Source organism: Abramis brama (assembly GCF_963993115.1).
Source record: "Abramis brama genome assembly, chromosome: 1".
Classification (NCBI taxonomy): Eukaryota; Metazoa; Chordata; class Actinopteri; order Cypriniformes; family Leuciscidae; genus Abramis; species Abramis brama.
This window is the reverse complement of record NC_139963.1, coordinates 16,751,617-16,773,410: the sequence shown is the minus strand read 5'-3', so window position 1 is coordinate 16,773,410 and position 21,794 is coordinate 16,751,617. Positions and strand designations below refer to the sequence as shown.

The following is a 21,794-nucleotide window of genomic DNA, read 5'->3' as shown; positions in this document are numbered from 1 at the left end:
CAACCTCCCCGTCTCTCTCTTGAAACCAACACGGAAGTGAGTTAAACTGCAATTCGTTGACTGGCCGCTTGAGGCTGTTGTCAGAAGTGAGTCAAATCTGTATCTCCCCCATGTTAAAATGCCAAATTTTACAGCAGAAAAAAACGTGTTTAAAGCCTGGTGTCTGTATGTGGATTTGGTCTATACAGCTAATTTTGCCCTTCATAACAACTGTGAGGGGGGTGAATTATTTTATAACTCGTCCGTTTAGTTGATTAATATTTAAATTTAAGGGTGTGGCCAAGCCACTTGAGTGACAGATGGATTGCCGCTGTCAGTGCTAGCCATTTGTCTGCTGTTACTAGCCGTCACTTCACCTCAGCAATGTTAGCTGCTGAACTTGCCATCTCTGCAGTGTTTGTGCTTTCTTTCGGGATTATTATTTCATACAATTTAATACTTGGGTAACGTTACAAGCCCACGTCTTTGGATTCCGTCGTTATCGTTCGAGAGAACAACCAGCGCTGTATTTCAGTTGTTTTCCTCTGTGACCATGCACTAATGGATGTCTGACAATTTCGTTGCTTTTTGGTGTTTTCAAATTTAAAACGTCAATAAATGCTCGTTCGTTCTGCTCCCATGGAACAGATGGATTATAATATGCTTATGTAAGTTACCGTCAGATGAAATCATGCAGGCGTCGGCGCTTTCTCCGTCCGTGCAATAAATGCACATGAATGACCGCGGATTTTCTAGAGCATTTATTTGCACTTCAAAGGCAATATATCTATGGTTTAACGGTTAAACCATAACCCATTTGAGAGACGGCCAACATCAGAATTTAAAATGGACTGAATAAGCTCTCTACGAACTTGAGCGATGCCGCGCTGACGGACCACGAAAGAGTGACGGACATGTATGCACATAAATCACTGTCATACACAAACACTCTCGAAGTAATACACAGTCTCACTTGTAGCCATGTCTTTTAACTATTATAATATTTCGAAGGGCAAAAATAGGAACGTTTAATTGGCTTTACATCATCAGCTAACTCGATCACGTCGAGCTAGGTGATTTCAGATAGCCAGGCTCCTCAGCTCCACTCACGCCCCGCCTGTTTGTCTATTTTCTGTTATCCGGGAGTGACGCAAGGCCAAGATGGCGACGGCCGGCTCCGCCCACTTTAGGCTTCAAAAATGCTCTTCAGAAACCTACGGGTGACGTCACGGACACTACGTCCATATTTTTTTACAGTCTATGCTCCTAACTAGAGATGCACCGATTACAATTTTCTAGGTCGATTCTGATTTTTCATTGAGTTTGACCTGCCAATACCAATTTTAGCCGATTCCTATTTCATTTTACACTTTACAGCACACACAAATATTTATTTTCTATATATATTTTTTCAATAAAATACCATGTCCTTTTACCCAAACTGAATAATAAAAACAAGTTTAAATGGGTAAATTTTTTATAAATATTTGAGTTTTCTTTTCTGACATAACCTAATCCAGTTCATGTTAAAACACACTAGACATGCACATTCTGTGCATTTTTGGCACTTTTGTTTGAAATCATATTTATTTTGTCCATCAAAAGTGTGCTTTCACTTTCATTGAGCGTGAGCAGCGCAGACAAAATAGACTCGGCGGCGAAACCCGCGCTTCACTGCTGCTCACGCGTTGCTCCTGCTCCCGTGTGAATGCACTCATTGATTAACATGCACGCAGAAAAAAATATGCGTGAAACGGCCGTAATTCAGGAGGTTTCCTACATGTGCGTTCCGTGTTTTTTTACTATGAGGAATTATTACATCAAAATGTAGATCTGTGTGCAGGTAGACTACTTTATCTGAATGAAATAGCCTATACACTTCTCTCGCATTTGCTTGCGTGCCAGCGATTAACCCTCCGCGTGCCAGTGTTGGCACGCGTGCCTTAGATTGCCTACCCCTGGTGTAGACAGTAAGAGGAAAGAGGAGGTAAAGAGAGAAAGCCCCAAGAAAGGGACCCAGAGAATAAGAGAACCAGAGCACCAAAGAAACAGAGCAACAGTTTCAATCTTCTTTTATCTTTTCCTGACCATGTGACTAAAACCCAATTGTGAGACATTCAAACTGACAAATCAGATAATTACAACTTCCCCCACCGTACTAAAGGTGTGACAATTCATCAACCCCCAAAGTACACACATCTTGGCCTACAGGCCTTGATCACTATCAGACCCAGCATGTAACCCCTCTGTACCTTTAGGAACTCCAAATGGTTCTTGTAGTAGAAAAAGGGGGTGGAAAACAGTAAAGCAACTGTCTTGGTTCATTTCAAATATCTTAGATTATTTTCAATCCTACAATTCTTGTAGAAGCTCTAACATGCTGCGTAACACGAGAATGAACCTCATTGGTTCTTACTGAAGCTCAAACGTGCTGCGAAACACGAGAATTAACCTCATTGGTTCTTGCTGAAGCTCAAACGTGCTGCGTAACACGAGAATGAACCTCATTGGTTCTTGCTGAAGCTCAAACGTGCTGCGTAACACGAGAATGAACCTCATTGGTTCTTGCTGGAGCTCAAACGTGCTGCGAAATATGAGAATGAGCCTCATTGGTTCTTGCTGAAGCTCAAACGTGCTGCATAACACGAGAATTAACCTCATTGGTTCTTGCTGAAGCTCAAACGTGCTGCGAAATATGAGAATGAACCTCATTGGTTCTTACTGAAGCTCAAACGTGCTGCGTAACACGAGAATGAACCTCATTGATTCTTGCTGAAGCTCAAACGTGCTACGAAATATGAGAATGAACCTCATTGGTTCTTGCTGAAGCTCAAACGTGCTGCGTAACACGAGAATGAACCTCATTGGTTCTTGCTGGAGCTAAAACGTGCTGCGAAATATGAGAATGAACCTCATTGGTTCTTGCTGGAGCTCAAACATGCTGCGAAATATGAGAGTGAACCTCATTGGTTCTTGCTGAAGCTCAAACGTGCTGCGTAACACGAGAATGAACCTCATTGGTTCTTGCTGAAGCTCAAACGTGCTTCGAAACACGAGAATTAACCTCACTGGTTCTTGCTGAAGCTCAAACGTGCTACGAAACACGAGAATGAACCTCATTGGTTCTTGCTGAAGCTCAAACGTGCTGCGAAATATGAGAATGAACCTCATTGGTTCTTCCTGAAGCTCGAACGTGCTGCGTAACACGAGAATGAACCTCACTGGTTCTTGCTGAAGCTCAAACGTGCTGCGTAACACGAGAATGAACCTCATTGGTTCTTGCTGGAGCTCAAACGTGCTGCGAAATATGAGAATGAGCCTCATTGGTTCTTGCTGAAGCTCAAACGTGCTGCGAAATATGAGAATGAACCTCATTGGTTCTTGCTGAAGCTCAAACGTGCTGCGTAACACGAGAATGAACCTCACTGGTTCTTGCTGGACCTCAAACGTGCTGCGTAACACGAGAATGAACCTCATTGGTTCTTGCTGAAGCTCAAACGTGCTGCGAAACACGAGAATTAACCTCATTGGTTCTTACTGAAGCTCAAACGTGCTGCGAAATATGAGAATGAACCTCACTGGTTCTTGCTGAACCTCAAACGTGCTGCGTAACACGAGAATGAACCTCATTGGTTCTTGCTGAAGCTCAAACGTGCTGCGAAATATGAGAATGAACCTCACTGGTTCTTGCTGAACCTCAAACGTGCTGCGTAACACGAGAATGAACCTCATTGGTTCTTACTGAAGCTCAAACGTGCTGCGAAACATGAGAATTAACCTCACTGGTTCTTGCTGAAGCTCAAACGTGCTGCGTAACACGAGAATGAACCTCATTGGTTCTTACTGAAGCTCAAACGTGCTGCGTAACACGAGAATGAACCTCAATGGCTCTTGCTGAAGCTCAAACGTGCTGCGAAACACGAGAATTAACCTCACTGGTTCTTGCTGAAGCTCAAACGTGCTGCGAAATATGAGAATGAGCCTCATTGGTTATTACTGATGCTCAAACGTGCTGCGAAATATGAGAATGAACCTCACCTGTTCTTGCTGAAGCTCAAACGTGCTGCGTAACACGAGAATGAAGCTCATTGGTTCTTGCTGGAGCTCAAACATGCTGTGAAACACGAGAATTAACCTCATTGGTTCTTACTGAAGCTCAAACGTGCTGCGTAACACGAGAATGAACCTCATTGGTTCTTACTGAAGCTCAAACGTGCTGCGTAACACGAGAATGAACCTCATTGGTTCTTACTGAAGCTCAAACGTGCTGTGAAACACTAGAATGAACCTCATTGGTTCTTACTGAAGCTCAAACGTGCTGCGAAACACTAGAATGGACCTCATTGGTTCTTACTGAAGCTCAAACGTGCTGTGAAACACGAGAATTAACCTCATTGGTTCTTACTGAAGCTCAAACGTGCTACGAGAATGAACCTCATTGGTTCTTACTGAAGCTCAAACGTGCTGCGAAACACTAGAATGAACCTCATTGGTTCTTACTGAAGCTCAAACGTGCTACGAGAATGAACCTCATTGGTTCTTACTGAAGCTCAAACGTGCTACGAGAATGAACCTCATTGGTTCTTACTGAAGCTCAAATGTGCTGCGTAACACGAGAATGAACCTCATGAAATACTTATTTGCAGCTGTATCATACAAATAAATAGTTCTACCAGAAAGACTCGGGAGATAAAATGATATAACAAGATAAATTTATTAATAGCTCAGCAAGCATAATTTTATAAGTCTTTGGCGTAGGCCCCGTCCTTAGCAAGCAATGCGAGGGTAACGGAATCTGCAAATCCCGCCTGAAGATGAAGGCAGGGGCGCAGCCGACCCCCTGGAGGTAAAGGAAGGGACCATCCTGGTGGTGGTGAGGATGGAGGGAAAGGACCATCTTGGAGGTGGTTGGGGAGGATGGAGGTAATTGGCGCCGTCAGTATCTGCGAACTCAGACGAATGTAAGTACCATTCTTTTATACTGAGTGTTAATAGGCCGGGAGCCAGGTCCACTCCTCAGGATGTTTTTGCTACCTTTTTTTCACTATTATTTCCTATTATCTTATACCTTGGGCCATCACAAGTTGATAATGAGCACCCTCAACTCGGCCCCGTTTGGTCTCAGGGGCCAAAAAACACCCTTTTTGGGAAAAGCTTTTGGCGGAATGATGTAATTGTGAATATAAAGGTACTGCAGCTACATAAATGGCCATATAACCCTAAAATTTTGCATGGTGTATCGTGACACATAGGGGAAACTAGCAGAAAAAGATTCTGGGCATTGCTGCCTTTTTTCTGTCAAATATCACCCTCAACATACCCCAAAAGACTAAAAAATGGCTGTCCGCCTGACAAATTGTCATCAAAAGTGATCATTTTCAAGCATTTTATTATATATATCACTGCCTCAAATGTACATGAAAAACTTCCCAAGTTTATAAGCTTTAATTTAAGTCCAAGATGACCTTTCTATCTAGAGGATTATAGCTGGTATAACCAAAGTTCTCCACTGTACCTCAAATCGGAGAAAACAGTACTTTCAAGCATTACCATTCCTTATGGGTTCCATAAGTCCACAAAGTCCTCGCAACACAAGGAATAAAGATGACTCTAGTGTGTAGTCTGTTATCAAAAAACCAACCTTCAATAGAGTAAACGTTAGTAACCTTCTGTACAGGTAAACATTCTTTACAGCCAAATGGCGAAACTAAAATACAGCTCAAACATAAAATAGAAAACATTTATTTGGTTCTTAGATCTTTTTGCTGCTTATCCATGCTGTACTTCGACGACTGGTCATGTTAGTGTGTTGTATTAGTGTAGAATATAAACTCTTAATCATCATTTTCCTCACCTTCATCTATATTTGTATGGATTTCATCAGTTTTTGGAGCCAAGCACTTCGATGTGTTCTACATACCTTCAAGGAGATTGTGAAACTGAGCGAGCTTCTTCTTCTTCGGACCTCTCCACACTGGTGCGGGTGACAGCACAGCAGTGCGAGCGGTCTTTTTTCTCTCTCTTTCTTTTCTTTTTGCTTTTGTTTTGACTTGAGCAAACAAAAGCTGTTCTCACAGCTGGTAAGGTGCACTTGAGAGCACTCAAAGGCAACGTGGTCGAGAACTTTGCCCAGCAGAAACTGGCTGAAAAGCAGACTGAGACCATCAAGCACATCCTGCCGCGGCGGTCAGCTGCTGCCTCCACCCCATTGCCCACAGCCTCTCAGTCTGCTCGTCGCCGGGGCGGCCTTCTGTGTCTGCCCTTGCTCCCGCGCCGCAGCAGCAGCCTCCACCTAAGCGGAGCCAAGAAGCCAGTCACAGGCAGGCCCCCCCCACCCGTCCAGGCCCCTGCCAAGCAGGGCGGTAAAGCCAAGAGCAAGCAGCCCTAGGACGGGCGACCCGGAGATGGATCGGGCCATTCACTCCACTACAGTGAGAGCAGCCGATGCCCATGTCTTGCGAGCAGGACGCGATAGAGCCAGTCCCACCAGCCGATATGAGGTCAGGGCACTACAGTCCCTACTTTATTGTACCCAAGAAATGTGGTGGGTTCAAAATGCTCATGCAGAAACGCATTTTCGAATGCATCCGTCCCCAAGATTGGTTTGCAGCATTCGACCTGAAGGACGCGCACTTTCATGTCTTGATTCTTCCTCGACACAGGCCATTTCTGCACTTTGCGTTCGAGGGTCGAGCATATCAGTACGAGGTCCTGCCCTTCGGGCTGTCCCTGTCTCCCCGTGTCTTCACAAAAGTCACGGAGGGGACCCTTGTTTCCATGAGAGAACAGGGCATGCACATCCTGAACTATTTCGACGACTGACTCATATTAGCACACTCTCGAGATCAGTTATGCGAACACAGGGACCTCGTGCTCAGGCACCTCAGCCAGTTGCGTCTTCCGGCCAATTGGGAGAAGAGCAAACTCGCCCCCATGCAGAGGATCTCTTTTCTCGGTATGGAGTTGGATTCGGTCGCACAGACAGCACGCCTCACAGAGCAAACGTGCTCAGTCGGTGCTGAACTGCTTGAACACCTTCAAAGGTAGGACCCTGTGTAAAGTCAGGGAGGACGAGGAGCAGGTCCTTCTGGTGGCCCCCTATTGGCCCACCCGGACCTGGTTCCCAGAAATCATGCTCCTCGTGACAGTCCCTCCCATTCCTCTGAGGAAGGATCTTCTGACTCAGAGACAGGGCACCCTATACGCGTCCGGACCTCTGGAAACTCAATCTCTGGTTCTAGGTGACTTACCCCCAGAGGTACTTAACACCATCACTTCTGCACGGACGCCGTCCACGAGACGTGTGCCTTGAAGTGGAAACTGTTCGTCAAGTGGTTTTCTTCTTGCCGAGAGGACCCCCGAAGATGTTCAATAGGGTCCGTGCTTTCCTTTTTGCAGCAAGGGTTGGAGCGAAGGCTGTCTCTATCCACCCTCAAAGTACATGCTGCTGCCATTTCAGCTTATCACGACCACATAGATGGCAAATCAGTTGCCATCTATGTGCCATCTATGGAAAGCACGAACTGGTCGTCAGGTTCCTTAGGGGGGCGAGAAGGTTAAACCCTCCTCGTCCCCCCTCCATACCCTCTTGGGACCTTTCCCTGGTGCTTCAAGCTCTTCAGGATGCTCCCTTTGAGCCTTTGAAGTCAGCAGACTTAAAGCTTCTCTCTTTGAAGATTTTGCTGCTGATTGCACTGGCCTCTATCAAGAGGGTAGGGGGCCTGCAAGCATTTTCGGTCGACGAATCGTGCCTAGAGTTCGGGCCGGGTGACAACCATGTTGTACTGAGACCCGGCCTGGCTATGTGCCCAAGGTTCCTACCACTCCCTTCAGAGATCAGGTGTTAGGCTGGGTTCCATATGTGTATACTTCCATGGCTGCTTCTAATCGAAGCCCCGTGTCTTTCCCTTGGGCTAAGTTACCCAATATTCATATGCAGTACAACCTTCGGGCTAGTCCATATGTATTTTTCCACAACTCCCTTGAAGAAAGTGGCTTCCGCAGCGTTCCCCTTCCATAGAATGAGCACGCTTTCCCAGTGTTATCCAATAATCTCACTGTATGGGTTATCATGGAACAACAGTGATGGATACGCTCTGTGTAAGCCCTTTCCTATCGTCCGTCCAGGCAAGAAGGGGTACAGGCTTACACCGGGCGCTGGATGGGGTGCAGCAGCTGTGGCGCTTTGGTAGGGATTCCTATCAGTCGGTCAAGACATACGTTGAGAGTGACCGACCGATAAGGGAACGTCTTGGTTACATATGGTAACCGTCGTTCCCTGAGGGAGGGAACGGAGACGTACATCCCATCATCACATCTGCTGCTGCCCACGGGGGCGGCTTACCAGGCTCGGCTCCTCAGCAAAAAAGGAGCTCACCTCGCACCTGCTGCTCATTATATACCTGCGCTGCGAGGCTTAACAGTTGATGCAAATGACTGCATGACAATGTGTATTGGCTCATTTTAGTTTTACTCAAAGTAGATTGACCTCTCTAGCGAGATTCCTATCAGTCGGTCACGACGTATGTCTCTGTTCCCTCCCTCAGGGAACGAGGGTTACCATATGTAACCGAGACGTTTCACCATTTGGCTGTAAACAATGTTTACCTGTACAGAAGGTTACTAACGTTTACTCTATTGAAGGTTGGCTTTTTGATAACAGACAGCACACTAGGGTCATCTTTATTCCTTGTGTTGTGAGGACTTTGTGGACTTTAATAAATCTCACATTTGGCTAATTGATTTAGTGTGAATGTACCCTATGTTGCACCCTGACCCCAGTCCACCTAGGGCAGGGCTATTCAATTGGCAGCCTGTGGGCCACATACGGCCCGCCAATCATCTCTATCTGTCCCAAAGGCACTCCAACCTCCCTCCGCCTCTTTTCCTGGCGGTGTGGCTACATTTGGTTAGATATGTGAGTGGCCGTAGTGGCGCGTGCAGCTGTACGTCTATACGCACTGTGCATACCATGAATGCTCCGACTAACCTGAGAAACATTTTCAGTCCGAATATTTCACCAATTATTATGTGTGTCCCGTATTTCTGTCGACTGAACCAGCGATACCAATCATTTGTGAATGGTGCGAATATTTTGTTCGATCTTTGGTTCAATTATTTCCTTTACATGAATTGGCTAAATGCGCTTGCATTATGGTCTGAAACGATTCAGATTCGTTCGGACCGCTCTGTCACTGAATCATCTGAAGCTGTTTCTTGGTCAGTAACAACAAATATAGAACAAATAGCGCTGTTTTCAGTTTAGTTTCAGTTCAACTCGCAGTTTAGTTTACTTTGAACTACGCAGCACCACCCAGTGGATAACGGAACGCAAGCTTAAAGGAGTTGCATTTACTCCCGGTTCTGGGGCCTCATTTATAAACGTTGCGTACGCACAAAAGGCGGCATACGCCGCTCTCTACGCAATAATTGGTATTAATAAAAAGCAAACTTGACGGGAAAATGTGCGGTCCTTCACGCCAACTCTGACCCAGGCGTACGCACAAAAACGGGTGAAATGAGAAATGGCGACACCGTCGGCAGATGGAAGAAACACGTGAAAGTGTGTGAAACTGTAGACCGTTGTGTAAAAGAAATGGCAATACTGCTTCTCATAAATAACATGAAGACTTCACAAAGCAAGTCTTACAATTAACAGCCTACACGAACACCCGTTTGATCGATCTGCAGTGTAAAACAAACAAAATCAAACGAAGATTACAACAGAAATGCAAATTTACACATATTTGCATGTATATTTGCAATAATATTAGCATGTTATGCAATTCATCCTCATAACACATCTGTAGCTTGTCAGATGCAATCAAATGGATGGTAATAAAATGCCATGATGCCATCACAATGCGTAATGACGCACAATGGCTGATCTTGCGCTTCACGCTTGCGCGTGAGTGAAGTTACGTTTCTTGGTTTTCCTCTGTGTTTGCCATGATTTCGCAATCGATGAATATTAACTTGTGGGTGTTTCACGGACTATTTATGGGCAACTATGGGCATGACATGAAGCCGCAAAAGCTGCGCTACATTTAGAATTGATTGTGATTTATTAAGGGAAAACTGCGTAGAATGTGCGTGCGCACGGTTTTATAAATCCGAATATTTCTGTGCGTACGCACGTCCTATGTTTCAGAAATGTGGAATATTTATACTGAATACTAACTTATAGTCATTTAGGCCTATATTGCAGTAGATTAATTAGGTTGGTAGAGGAATATACAATTCATTTTGTGTATAGTTTTTACCTGTGTTTAAGCATTTTGTTATACAGTGGTAGTGAGTGAGTAACCACGTATGGTTTTACCTGTGGTTATCACGTCTCACTGTCAGAATATTTTCATTTAAGCCTATAATAATTATAAATAAAATAATTCTTACCAATAGCTATGATCTTGTATAATTCATATTTTTGTACATAGCTGTAAATAAGTTATTTATTAAATACTCATAAATCTGCATACTGTTGGGTACCACATTTCCAAGTAAATACAATACTTTTTTTAGGTTTACTTTAGCTTATTTATTGATACTGTTATGTTTCAATAAGTCATAAATAATGTTTCAATAAATAAGCTAAACCCACCGGCCCTCCTCAACATATTGATTTAATAATCCGGCCCTTGAATGAAGCTAATTGAATAGCCCTGACCTAGGGGCATAACACTGCTCACTTTTCATGCAATTCATTTCATATAGTATAGCTCATAAGTCAAGTCTCAACTCTTGTTTAAGACATTGTTCATATGCAAAAAATATGCTTAATCCCATAAGGAATGGTAATGCTTGAAAGTACTGTTTTCTCCGATTTGAGGTACAGTGGAGAACTTTGGTTGTACCAGCTATAATCCTCTAGATAGAAAGGTCATCTTGGACTTAAATTGAAGCTTATACACTTGGGAAGTTTTTCATGTACATTTGAGGCAGTGATATATATAATAAAATGCTTGAAAATGATCACTTTTGATGACAATTTGTCAGGCGGACAGCCATTTTTTAGTCTTTTGGGGTATGTTGAGGGTGATATTTGACAGAAAAAAGGCAGCAATGCCCAGAATCTTTTTCTGCTAGTTTCCACTATGTGTCACGATACATCATGCAAAATTTTAGGGTTATATGGCCATTTATGTAGCTGCAGTACCTTTATATTCACAATTACATCATTCCGCCAAAAGCTTTTCCCCAAAAAGGGTGTTTTTTGGCCCCTGAGACCAAACGGGGCCGAGTTGGGGGTGGTCATTATCAACTTGTGATGGCCCAAGGTATAAGATAATAGGAAATGATAGTGAAAAAAAGGTAGCAAAAAACATCCTGAGGAGTGGACCTGGCTCCCGGCCTATAACACGTGATTGGTTAGAAGTGAGTTAATACATGACGCACTGATTGAGTCTTCCTGGCAGAACTTAACGCTAAGCTTACATTTAAAAAAATCATACATTGTGATTTCTGGATTTTTTTTTTTAGATTATGTCTCTCACAGTGGACATGCACCTACGATGGCAATTTCAGACCCCTCCATGATTTCCAAGTGGGAGAACTTGCAAAATAGCAGGGTGTTCAAATACTTATTTTCCTCACTGTATATTGAGAACGTTGTACTTAGAAAACACGCCGTAATGTATTCATCGTGAAGCGTGCTAGCGATTTGCAAAGATTAATATAAAGATTAATATAAAGGTTAATAAAACGATACATGAAAGCATTGCTGTTGATCGTGGGGAATATTCCCTTCGAAAACAAAACTCAGCCACTGCGTCTTCAGCGGTTCGGATTTAGGAACATCAAAATGACTGCTGTGTTCCTTATTGCACCCAAGAACAGAACACCACAATCGCTTAGACACCATTCTGCTCCAGCGCATCAACAATGGCGGACTATGATGACAGCTCACGAGCGAGCGAGGGCGGGTCTGTGTTGAAACGCTGCTGTCATTAACAATCGTGGGAGGGGCGTCCGACTGTGTGACGTCACACGGTCGAACGGCTTGATTTGAGACAGGGGAAAACATATAAGGAGATTAAAATAAAAAAACACTGGATGGATTTTTATCATTTTATGATAGTTGTGTACAGGCACTGCCAACACACATTTCAGTACAATCAACTTGTAAAAGTGCATGTACCATTATATGACCCCTTTAAAATAAATGTAATAATGTTAATCTTAATATTATGTTAGAAATTGTGCAGTTGATCTAATATATGTAATAGTCCTTGCTACAGAAACATGATACTTTTAACTATCATTTCAGACGTGATGCTGGAGAATGAGGAGAGTGAAGAGGAGAAGAAACATCATGTCAAAACTGGAGCTAAAACTCGCTCACAGACAAAGTATTTCTTTACTGAAAAGAAAAGACAAGAAATGTTTAACTTGCAATCAGTGTGGGAAGAGTTTCACACACAAACAGAATCTCAAGGTTCACATGAGGATCCACACTACAGAGAAACCGTTCACATGTGATCAGTGCGGAAAGAGTTTTAGACAACAAGGACACTTTAAGACTCACATGAGGATCCACACTGAAGAGACACCGTTCACATGTGATCAGTGTGGAAAAGATTTTAAACAAAATGCTCACTTAAAGACTCACATGAGGATCCACACTGGAGAGACACCGTTCACATGTGATCAGTGTGGAAAAGATTTTAAACAAAATGCTCACCTAAAGATGCACATGATCATCCACTCTGGAGAGAAACTGCATGAATGTGATCAATGTGGTAAAACCTTTTTCAGGGCTTCAGACCTTAAGATGCACATGACAGTTCATTCACAGGAGAAACCACATTCATGTTCTTTGTGTGGAAAGAGTTTTTCACGTCTGTATAATTTAAAAGTTCATCAGAAAATACACACTGGTGTAAGAAATCACATGTGCTTTGAGTGTACACTGCGATAAGACATTCAATCAGTCAGAGACCTGGAAAAAACACGAGAGGATCCACACTGGAGAGAAACCGTATCACTGCACTGCATGTGGGAAGAGCTTCACTAAATCATCTTCTCTACTCAGTCACACAAAGAACTGTCTGAGAGTGAGTGAGTGAGTGAGTGAGAGTGTGTGAGTGTGTTTGTGTGTGTGGAGTGAGTGAGTGTGTGTGTGTGGAGTGAGTGAGTGTGTGTGTGTGTGGTGTTGAACCAGTGATTGGAGCTCAGTGCAAGGTGTTAACAGGCCTGCAGGCACAACTGGCAGACAAAGAATGCTAGCTCTACTAAGAGCTCAATTGAAAGTATCTACCGATCTATAGATTGCAAGTCAGTCTTCTGCTGTGTCTTCCTCTTCTTCTGTAAATTCATCCTCCTCGTCTTCCTCCTCCTCACTGCTGTCTTCGTTTGTATGGTCATCTTCTGTGTAATGGAAATAGTCATTGTCAAGTTGATCCCTGAAGATCAAGGTGTACCGTCTCTTGACTTCTTGCAGGTGATGTGTAATGTGATGTAGTCTGCTATGCAGGGCACATCTTAGGCCTCTGCTTCCCATTTGGACAGCGTCTGTGAACAGCCTTACAAGAGATCGCAGAATATATTTTATTTGAAAAATAAAAATGACATGACAAAGCACTGGTATGCAGTTTACCATCATTCATGAATTCAGTGTGAGGGGGAAATGTTATTTGACTACTTACTTAAATGGCTTCCGGTGTCAATGACAGTTTGCAACTCCTCAACTTTTCTCTGCAAGTTACGACACTGCTGCGTCATCTCACAAAGGAGGATGTCTTTTTCTTCCTCCAGTCTACTCACAAGCATCACCTGGTCAAACATCTTTCTTTTGACATCTAATCCAATCCCAGCTGTAGACAAAACATAAAAATGGAAACAAGTAACAGTTTACGCTGATTACAAACTGATCCCTTCTCTTGTAATCATAATGCAACTTCAAACCGCTGTCAATGTAAGAGTAATCTTTAAGAGTTCAACTGTGTTTAAGGGGGAAAAAAATTGTCAGGTCTGACCATTTGGTTCTTCCTCCCAGGGCCAGATATAGCCTCCTCTTCCACTGGTTGCCTCCTCAGGGTCAATTTTCTGGTCCGATGAACTGTTGTACAGTGAGATGGCTTCTGTCAGGTCAGGGTTCCCACTCTAAACCAAATGTCAAATTCCCTGACTTTTCCCTGACTTTCATTGACTAAAAAGATGAATTTCCATGACCTATAATGAACGGCAAAACAGGCTGCTGTTCTGCGGAGCACCGAGCTGTTTTGTTTTGTAGAAAGCCTTTCTTTAAAGTGAATTTCGTTTTGTATAAATTGTATTTTAATTTGAATACATTTTTCATCAACCAATTGCCTGTATTTAATAAATGAGAAGCAAATATATAGCAGACAATATAATCATGGAGGCGCGCCGTGGTCACTTGCATTGCACGTCAACTGGAGCACATCTCATCATAAATTAACCGAAACTCGGTGTATGCCTCACATACATGAGAAATACATCTGAAGATAGCTTGGAATGTCTTTAAACGAAACAATTCAAAACGAAAAGAAATAGGCTACTCTCTGATTATGTAATCCATGATGTGGGACCTGATATTCATTTAGCCTATGTGATATTCATGCTTTTTTTCTTACAGTAAAGCACAGTCCACAAACAACCTCCCTATAATAAGTCAAATCTCTGGAGGCATGCTCCAAGCACACTCTCATTTCATCCCTTTTCCCACATTTGTAGTAATGACACTATAACCAAACCGGAAATTGTAACGCATGCGCACGCAAAACTTTCTCGTGCGCACGCAAAAGTTTCTCGTGCGCATGTGAAAGTCCGTATTATTATTTTTTTGCAAAGGTCCCCTCAGGGGTTCCGTAGAAAGATGTGTGAAACAGCGCGATAAAAAAAACGGTATAGAAAAATTACATTTTGATAAATGGAAACTAAAATTTAAAGCAACAAACTAAATTCCCTGATATTCCATGACTTGGACAAAAAATATATAAAATTCCCTGACTTTCAATGTCTGGAATAGACCTTTTAAAATTCCATGACATTCCAGAAATTCCATGACCCGTGGGAGCCCTGTCAGGTTGTCTTTAAGTGTGGATATCCGCCGTCTTTCCCTAAGTTTTTGGGTACTATTGCCTGCAACATGAGTGTGCAAGAAAACATATCCATAACGATCACGTCAACCTTATTGATATGAAAATCTTCTTCACTGACATGATGTGGAGGAGACAGGGGAATCCTCAAATGGTGTAGGTCATTTTGGAGCTAACATTATACAGACCGTTACGAGAATGTAGATCTTTCCTCCTCTGCTGCAAACTGAGAAACAGTCCCTCGATTTTGCTCTGCTGTTTCTCCAGGCTTCCTTTACCTTTGCCTAAGATGGAAAATTATGTTCTTCTTGTTACCCTGAACATGCCCTTGAAAAGGCCCTTTAATCATCTGCTTTCATCACCTATAGTTGCGTTAGCATCTAACTCATTTGCATATTGTACGCGCATTCATGAAAATGTGGCTTACGAACACGTGCATCTGCTTGCTTTTCCATCCATGTGTTATGTGCATTAAGAATTACTTTTTCTTAAAGACGTTTACCCAGCTGTACCATTAAAACATGAGGTGTCACAATACAACAAATGTGAATGTATGCAAATAAACTGTTTACATCAACTTAATTCCCATCATACCTTAGTTATGCGCATCAAGAGTTAATTCACCCCCCTCTAGCGAATCAATTATCTATGCGCATTAGAAATTATTATGTGCATTTCACGGGTTTCCAACCGGGATTTCTTATTTGAATAGTTCCAATGCGCATTAAAAGGTTGGATGGAAAAGCAACTATTGACTGGTTATCAGCATTGTTGTCGTACCTCTTAGTGCCCACTGTTTCACATCTGTCACCCACTGGTCTTGTGTTTCTGGTGTGCAGTTCAGCTGTGCCATCAGTTCATTGAGTTTTTGTTCCTCTATCTGTTTTTTCTGTACCACAGCAATCCACAAAAAATAACAATAAATAACCAAAAAGACACTACATGAACATAATGCAACATATTCTGACTAGAACGTTATTTCGGTTAGGATTTTTGTGTAGACCTTGTGATATCGTTGCTGAGTGTGATGTGCAAGGTTTCTGTTTTCCTCTGGTTCCACCCAAGCACGTGTATAGTGATTATGTCCATCCTGGCTGTAAAGCAATTCAAACACATATTTACACAACAACTAATACTAATTACAATGCTATTTCTTGGACATGAGGTACAGCTATTGTTTGGCCAAACTTGTGTACAGTAGATCCCTAGTAGGCTACCTGTGGGTGATGGTCTGTAGGACTGTGAATAATGAAACTATGGAGAATAATGAACTGATTGTGTGATGTTTTTTGGGCTGTGATCAAGTGTAAGCTACTGAAACAGCAGATATTGGGTGTACAGATGGAGGGTTCCACTGTTAGTTTTTTCATGTTCTACACGATAATACTTACCAGCTTTTGTCATGTACTTGGTAGTCAAAGCCACCTTGGAGAGGAAGCTATTTACTTGTTCCACCTATGAAAATTTAAAGAGCGCAACACTGGTATAAACTCAAAACCTATTGTATCCATTAGTATTATTTGATTCATTACACATGCAGTATATATATCAGAGACCATTGTACCTCTTCACCAAGGGTATCACCCGCTCCAGTTTGGTATTTCTCACTCCATTTTATCTGCAACATGTTGTGAAAATGAAACACAATTATGCAGATGGTGAAATGGAAATGTCTGTGCAATATATGGGTGTTGCTTACTTCACACTTTGCAGAGTGGGCTTTGGCGTGGAGCACCAAAAGTAGCAGCTTCATGTTGAGGAGCCGCCCAAACTCCCTAAACTGGCCCGCCACCCACTGCAGATAGGGCCAGTATCTACACATCTGATCAGTGCAAAAAAAATGTACGCTATGGCGGCTTGCCAGGTCCTGCTGTAGATAAAGTGGGTAGGCGAATACTTCGCCGTGGTACATATTGAGTCCCCTCAAGAAAAAGCCATTCCGGCACACAGCGATCTCCATGCCTTCCTCATCTAGGCGATCACTAGCTTTTTTTGACACTTCCTTTGTTGAGTTGCCACAGGTGGCTCTTCCAGGTGTCTAAAACACAATTACACAAACAAAGGAAACAGACATCTTGCAATATATGCAGACATACATTTAATAGACAAAATATTACACCTATTGACATGTTCGTTATTGCAAATATCCTCACATGCTATCTACTCAGTGCATTTTATCTGCATTTGTTGAAGTTAAAACTGAACATTAGAATGGAGAAGAAAGTTAGTGTAATTGACTTTGGACAGAATTGGCTTTCTGCAGTAAAATTCAAGAAGTACAATCATAATTGTACATAACCAGCAAGAAAGCCTGAATACATAATGCTTTAAATCAATGTTTAGGCTGCTGATGGTGGCGTGAGGCTATTTTAACTGCACACTTTTCCCTCTGATAATATCTAGAATTCCACAGCCTTGTTCATAACTCCATGACCCCTATGTACCCAAACATTAAATGGGTACTATCAGCAGGAAAACATGGCATGCTACAAAGCTTGAGCCATCTCAAACTGACAAAAGAACCTGAGATGTGGCGGACATTAAGGAGGTGCAGCTGGCACAACCGGAAGCACCTGTGTGTTGTGGTAATAATAATATAGACTAAAGTGAAAATTGAAGACAAAAGTGATATGATAATAGTTTGGTGTTAGGTGAATGTGTAGATTTCATTCAGTCTTACCACTCTCATGCCATCATTGTCAGGAGCAAAGAAGAGACCTTCATAGAAGGACTTATCACCAGTTCAAAAAAAAAAAAAGAAAAAAAAAAAGAGTTGAATACAATGAATAGAAGAACATTTAGTTTGGGTATATCTCTAACTTTATATTCCCTTTCATAGTCATACTTTTTTGCATTTATGTGCAGTATGGGACTATACAAACCCTTTTGATTTGTTGAAGCGATAAGCCTTCCAATTTCCATCTGCCGACACAGCCACCATGTTCGGAGTGCAAGCTGGGCACTGCATTATGTCATCCTTTCTCAAATATTTGTCGAGCTCCGATATTGAATATTTATACTGACGAAAACTTAGATGAAATGTATCTCGCCAGATTTTACCAATCTGTAAGAGATGCAAAGGGGGTAAAAAAGTTGCATTTTTGACATTACACATATCAAACCATCTGTCTAAAGACAGGCACAATTTCATCATATATTGGCCTCAAATGCATGGTGACTGACGCCAGTGTGTATTCAAAATGAAGAAAACAAGAGACACTGAACTGAGCATGATTACTCCTATAACTAATTTAGCTCCACAGTGAGTGCTCCATTAAGGCTTTATAACCTCCTCCTTCAACAGGATGTTACTGTACAAGTAGAAAAGAAGCCCTCACTGAGAGTAGCCATTCCTAAGGAGGTCCCTGCAGTCAGCAGGTCTAACACCCTCCCTCTCCCATTAGCAAAAGTTAGTAGTTTGCAAGACTGAATGTAGTGTTGGTACTTTACCCTTCCATGACGTTTTGAGTTTGTCTCTATCTTCACAAATGCATGACGAGACATACTTGGTGCATCCAACTTCATCTGTTCATCCGTTTTGAAAACATTTACATGATAGACTGTCTGGAACTTAATAGTGGATGCGGGCCACAAGCCACTCCACACAAGGTCCTTGACATCAGGTGTCCAGTCACTGCCACAGCTCTGACAATTTACTTCTGGGAGCATGAGATCAAATCGTCCTATAATAAAATGGGTAATGGTGATTGATATGTAGATTTCCATAAAACAAAGTTGTTTGAGAAAGCAGGCTTTGAAATGGCTAGACCTTGTTACACAGACACATACCATTCATTGTGACTAAAGAACATAGGCTATCAAACAGAGCAGAGTTATAATGTACATAAACATGTAATACAGATTTACTTCTGCAGGAGTAGCCAACACACACACACACACACTCATGCAGTTTACATGTGCATCTACCCTTAACACAATTTTTTTTTTTTTTTTTTACACGAGCAGTGCACAAGTTCCAGTATGGCCTCTGGAGCTGGACGTGTAGAGATCATAGGCACAAGACCTCAGAGCCCGTGCTTTTACTGGAGTTGCCTCATCATCCTCTGCCTCTACCACTAAAAAAGTGCAAAACAATAGATCTAGGATCTGCACCCTTCCCCACATCACTGATTAAGGAAAAATGGTTTGTAACTTTCAGCAGGGGAAAACTCATGCTCCATATATTGGTTCCACCTGTTCCCTTAACATGGGTAATAGACCAGTTTCACAGCGTTCAGCTGTCCGGCCTTGTTGATGTTAATGATGCCATAATTGGAAGGGTACATTTTTGCAGGGTGTTTTAAACTGTTAATACACTGTATATTATCTATATATTATTTGTACTACTCTTATACTGTTACTGCTACTACACTGCACATGTTGTTCATACTGCAGTGCATATACATATCTATTCTGCTCTTATAAGGCTACTGCTAATACATTGCACATTTATATTTAATTTATATTACTGTCTACACTGCACTGTATGTCTTATACTGCACCGCCTGTCTATACCATATAATACTAACCTTCCTTTGCAGTTTCTTCAACTAATACTGCCTTCTCTCCTCTCCTTTTGTGCTCGTTTTATCTTCGTGATATTTGTGAAATGGCTGTAGCACTCCCTGTGGTAGCCAGTGTTAGCTGGTTTGACTAACTGGTTTGTAGGTTCATGGCTTTGTAACTTGTATGCCTGTACTGCTTCTTCTGCTATAATACTTTCTCTGCACTCAAGGTCTTTACACAGAAACACTGATTTAATGAATTTGTCCCAGCTTGTGTCTGTGAAGGGAATGGTGGGTCAAACTTCCCTCAAATACAGTACCAGTCAAAAGTTTGGAAACATTACTATTTTTAATGTTTTTTAAAGAAGTCTCTTATGCTCATCAAGCCTGCAGTTAAAAAAACAAAAAACAAAAACAAAACAAAAAACAGTAATATTATGAAATATTATTACAATTTAAAATAATGGTTCTCTTTTTTAATATACTTTAAAATGTAATTTATTTTTGTGATGCAAAGCTGAATTTTCATCAGCAAGTACTCCAGTCTTTGGTGTCTCATGATCCTTCAGAAATCATTCTAATATGATGATTTATGATCAATGTTGGAAACAGTTGTGCTGCTTAATATTTTTTTTATAACCTGAGATACTTTTTTCAGGATTATTTGATGAATAAAAAGTTAAAAAGAACTGTATTTATTTAGAATAGAAATCTTTTGTAACAATATACACTACCGTTCAAAAGTTTGGGAACAATAACTATTTTTTTTAAAGAAATTAGTACTTTAATTCAACAAGGATTTTGTTAAATTGATAAAAGGTGATGGTAACGATTTATATTGTTAGAAATGTTTTTATTTTGAATAAATGCTGTTTTTATGAATAAATGCTGTTAACGTTTTACTCATCAATGAATCCTGAAAGAAGTATTCCAAAAAAATATATTAAACAGCACAACTGTTTCCATCATTGATAATAACTGAGTATCAAATCATCATATTAGAATGATTTCTGAAGGATCATGAGACACCAAAGACTGGAGTACTTGCTGATGAAAATTCAGCTTTGCATCACAAAAATAAATTACATTTTAAAATATATTAAAAAAGAGAACCATTATTTTAAATTGTAATAATATTTCATAATATTACTGTTTTTTTGTTTTTGTTTTTTTAACTGCAGGCTTGATGAGCATAAGAGACTTCTTTCAAAAACATTAAAAATAGTAATGTTTCCAAACTTTTGACTGGTACTGTATATGCATGCAGCACTTCATGCTTTGCCATTTATACCCAGTAAACGTGTGCGAAAAAAAAAGAAGAATTGTCTGGCTCGTTTTTATGACGTTGTGTTTCCAAGCAATTCAGATCAAATGTGTGAAATCAGAACGGTGTATTTATTAAAGATTACAACTAAATGACATGACGTCGTATGACAAAAGATGGTTACATAAAATAAAAAACAGTAAGAATGGATAACGTTACCTCTACATTCACATTTTCACATCAAACTGAATATGTAGCATAAGTGGGTAAAATGAGTTAGCGGAGCGCGCCAATGTGTTGACAAACGCATCACCAACACCGACACTTTCCCCGGCCCGAACTCCATCTTGATGACAACAACAATCCTCCGATGGTGAGAGGCTGACGGACAACCAAAGCGTATAGAAGTTAGTATATTTGGTACTTCTATACTCTTTGGCTGGCCGTTATAAAAACATGAATTTATGGACATGTTTGCTTTTCGAAATTTAGTTTAGAAATAGCGGAGGCATTTTAGTACACGTGGAATATATTTCTTCTAAATTCAAATTGCCAACATTTCCTTAGATTTTCCATTCCATGAAGAATCTTACAAATTAAATACTCGGAAGAATATCACAAACGTTATGTGGCTGAGTATTATTACTAAAATGTATTTTAATTTCTTTAGAGTATTTTAATTTCTTAATTTCCTCAAAGCTCCTGAAAACTCCGGAAGTTGATGCGTCATGGCGGTAGTCTGTGGTTGCTGAGCAACAGTGTTTGCGTCCAGAAGACGAGTAAGTTACTTCAGTGATATATTTCCAGGTAAGTCTGTTGTCAAATGAACGAGCTTTTAGTAATAACATTTGAAATAGGTGACTGATACAGTGTTTTGACTGATTGATTGATTGATTGTTTGACTGTCTGACTGATATCCAAAACATATCCGGAGTATCTCCAAATACTAAGCCATAATTCTTATATTCCTCAGATCTGTCATTCAATAAT

General features: G+C 41.3%; 2 protein-coding genes across 2 annotated transcripts in view; both read right to left on the bottom strand.

The window, feature by feature from the left end:
• LOC311081001 (uncharacterized protein) overlaps positions 1–21,794 on the bottom strand; it is a gene marked incomplete at its 5' end in the record, with an annotated part of 116,805 nt that overhangs the window by 36,849 nt on the left and 58,162 nt on the right. The window lies entirely within an intron of this gene.
• On the bottom strand, positions 15,744–17,771 carry LOC311098333 (uncharacterized protein). Its single transcript, XM_084138475.1, has 6 exons — positions 17,716–17,771; positions 16,735–17,073; positions 16,600–16,653; positions 16,427–16,490; positions 16,039–16,129; positions 15,744–15,924 (listed from the first exon to the last, which is right to left on the bottom strand). The coding sequence occupies exons 1-6, from the start codon at positions 17,722–17,724 to the stop codon at positions 15,912–15,914; spliced, it is 570 nt and encodes a 189-aa protein (XP_083994601.1). The 5' UTR covers positions 17,725–17,771; the 3' UTR covers positions 15,744–15,911.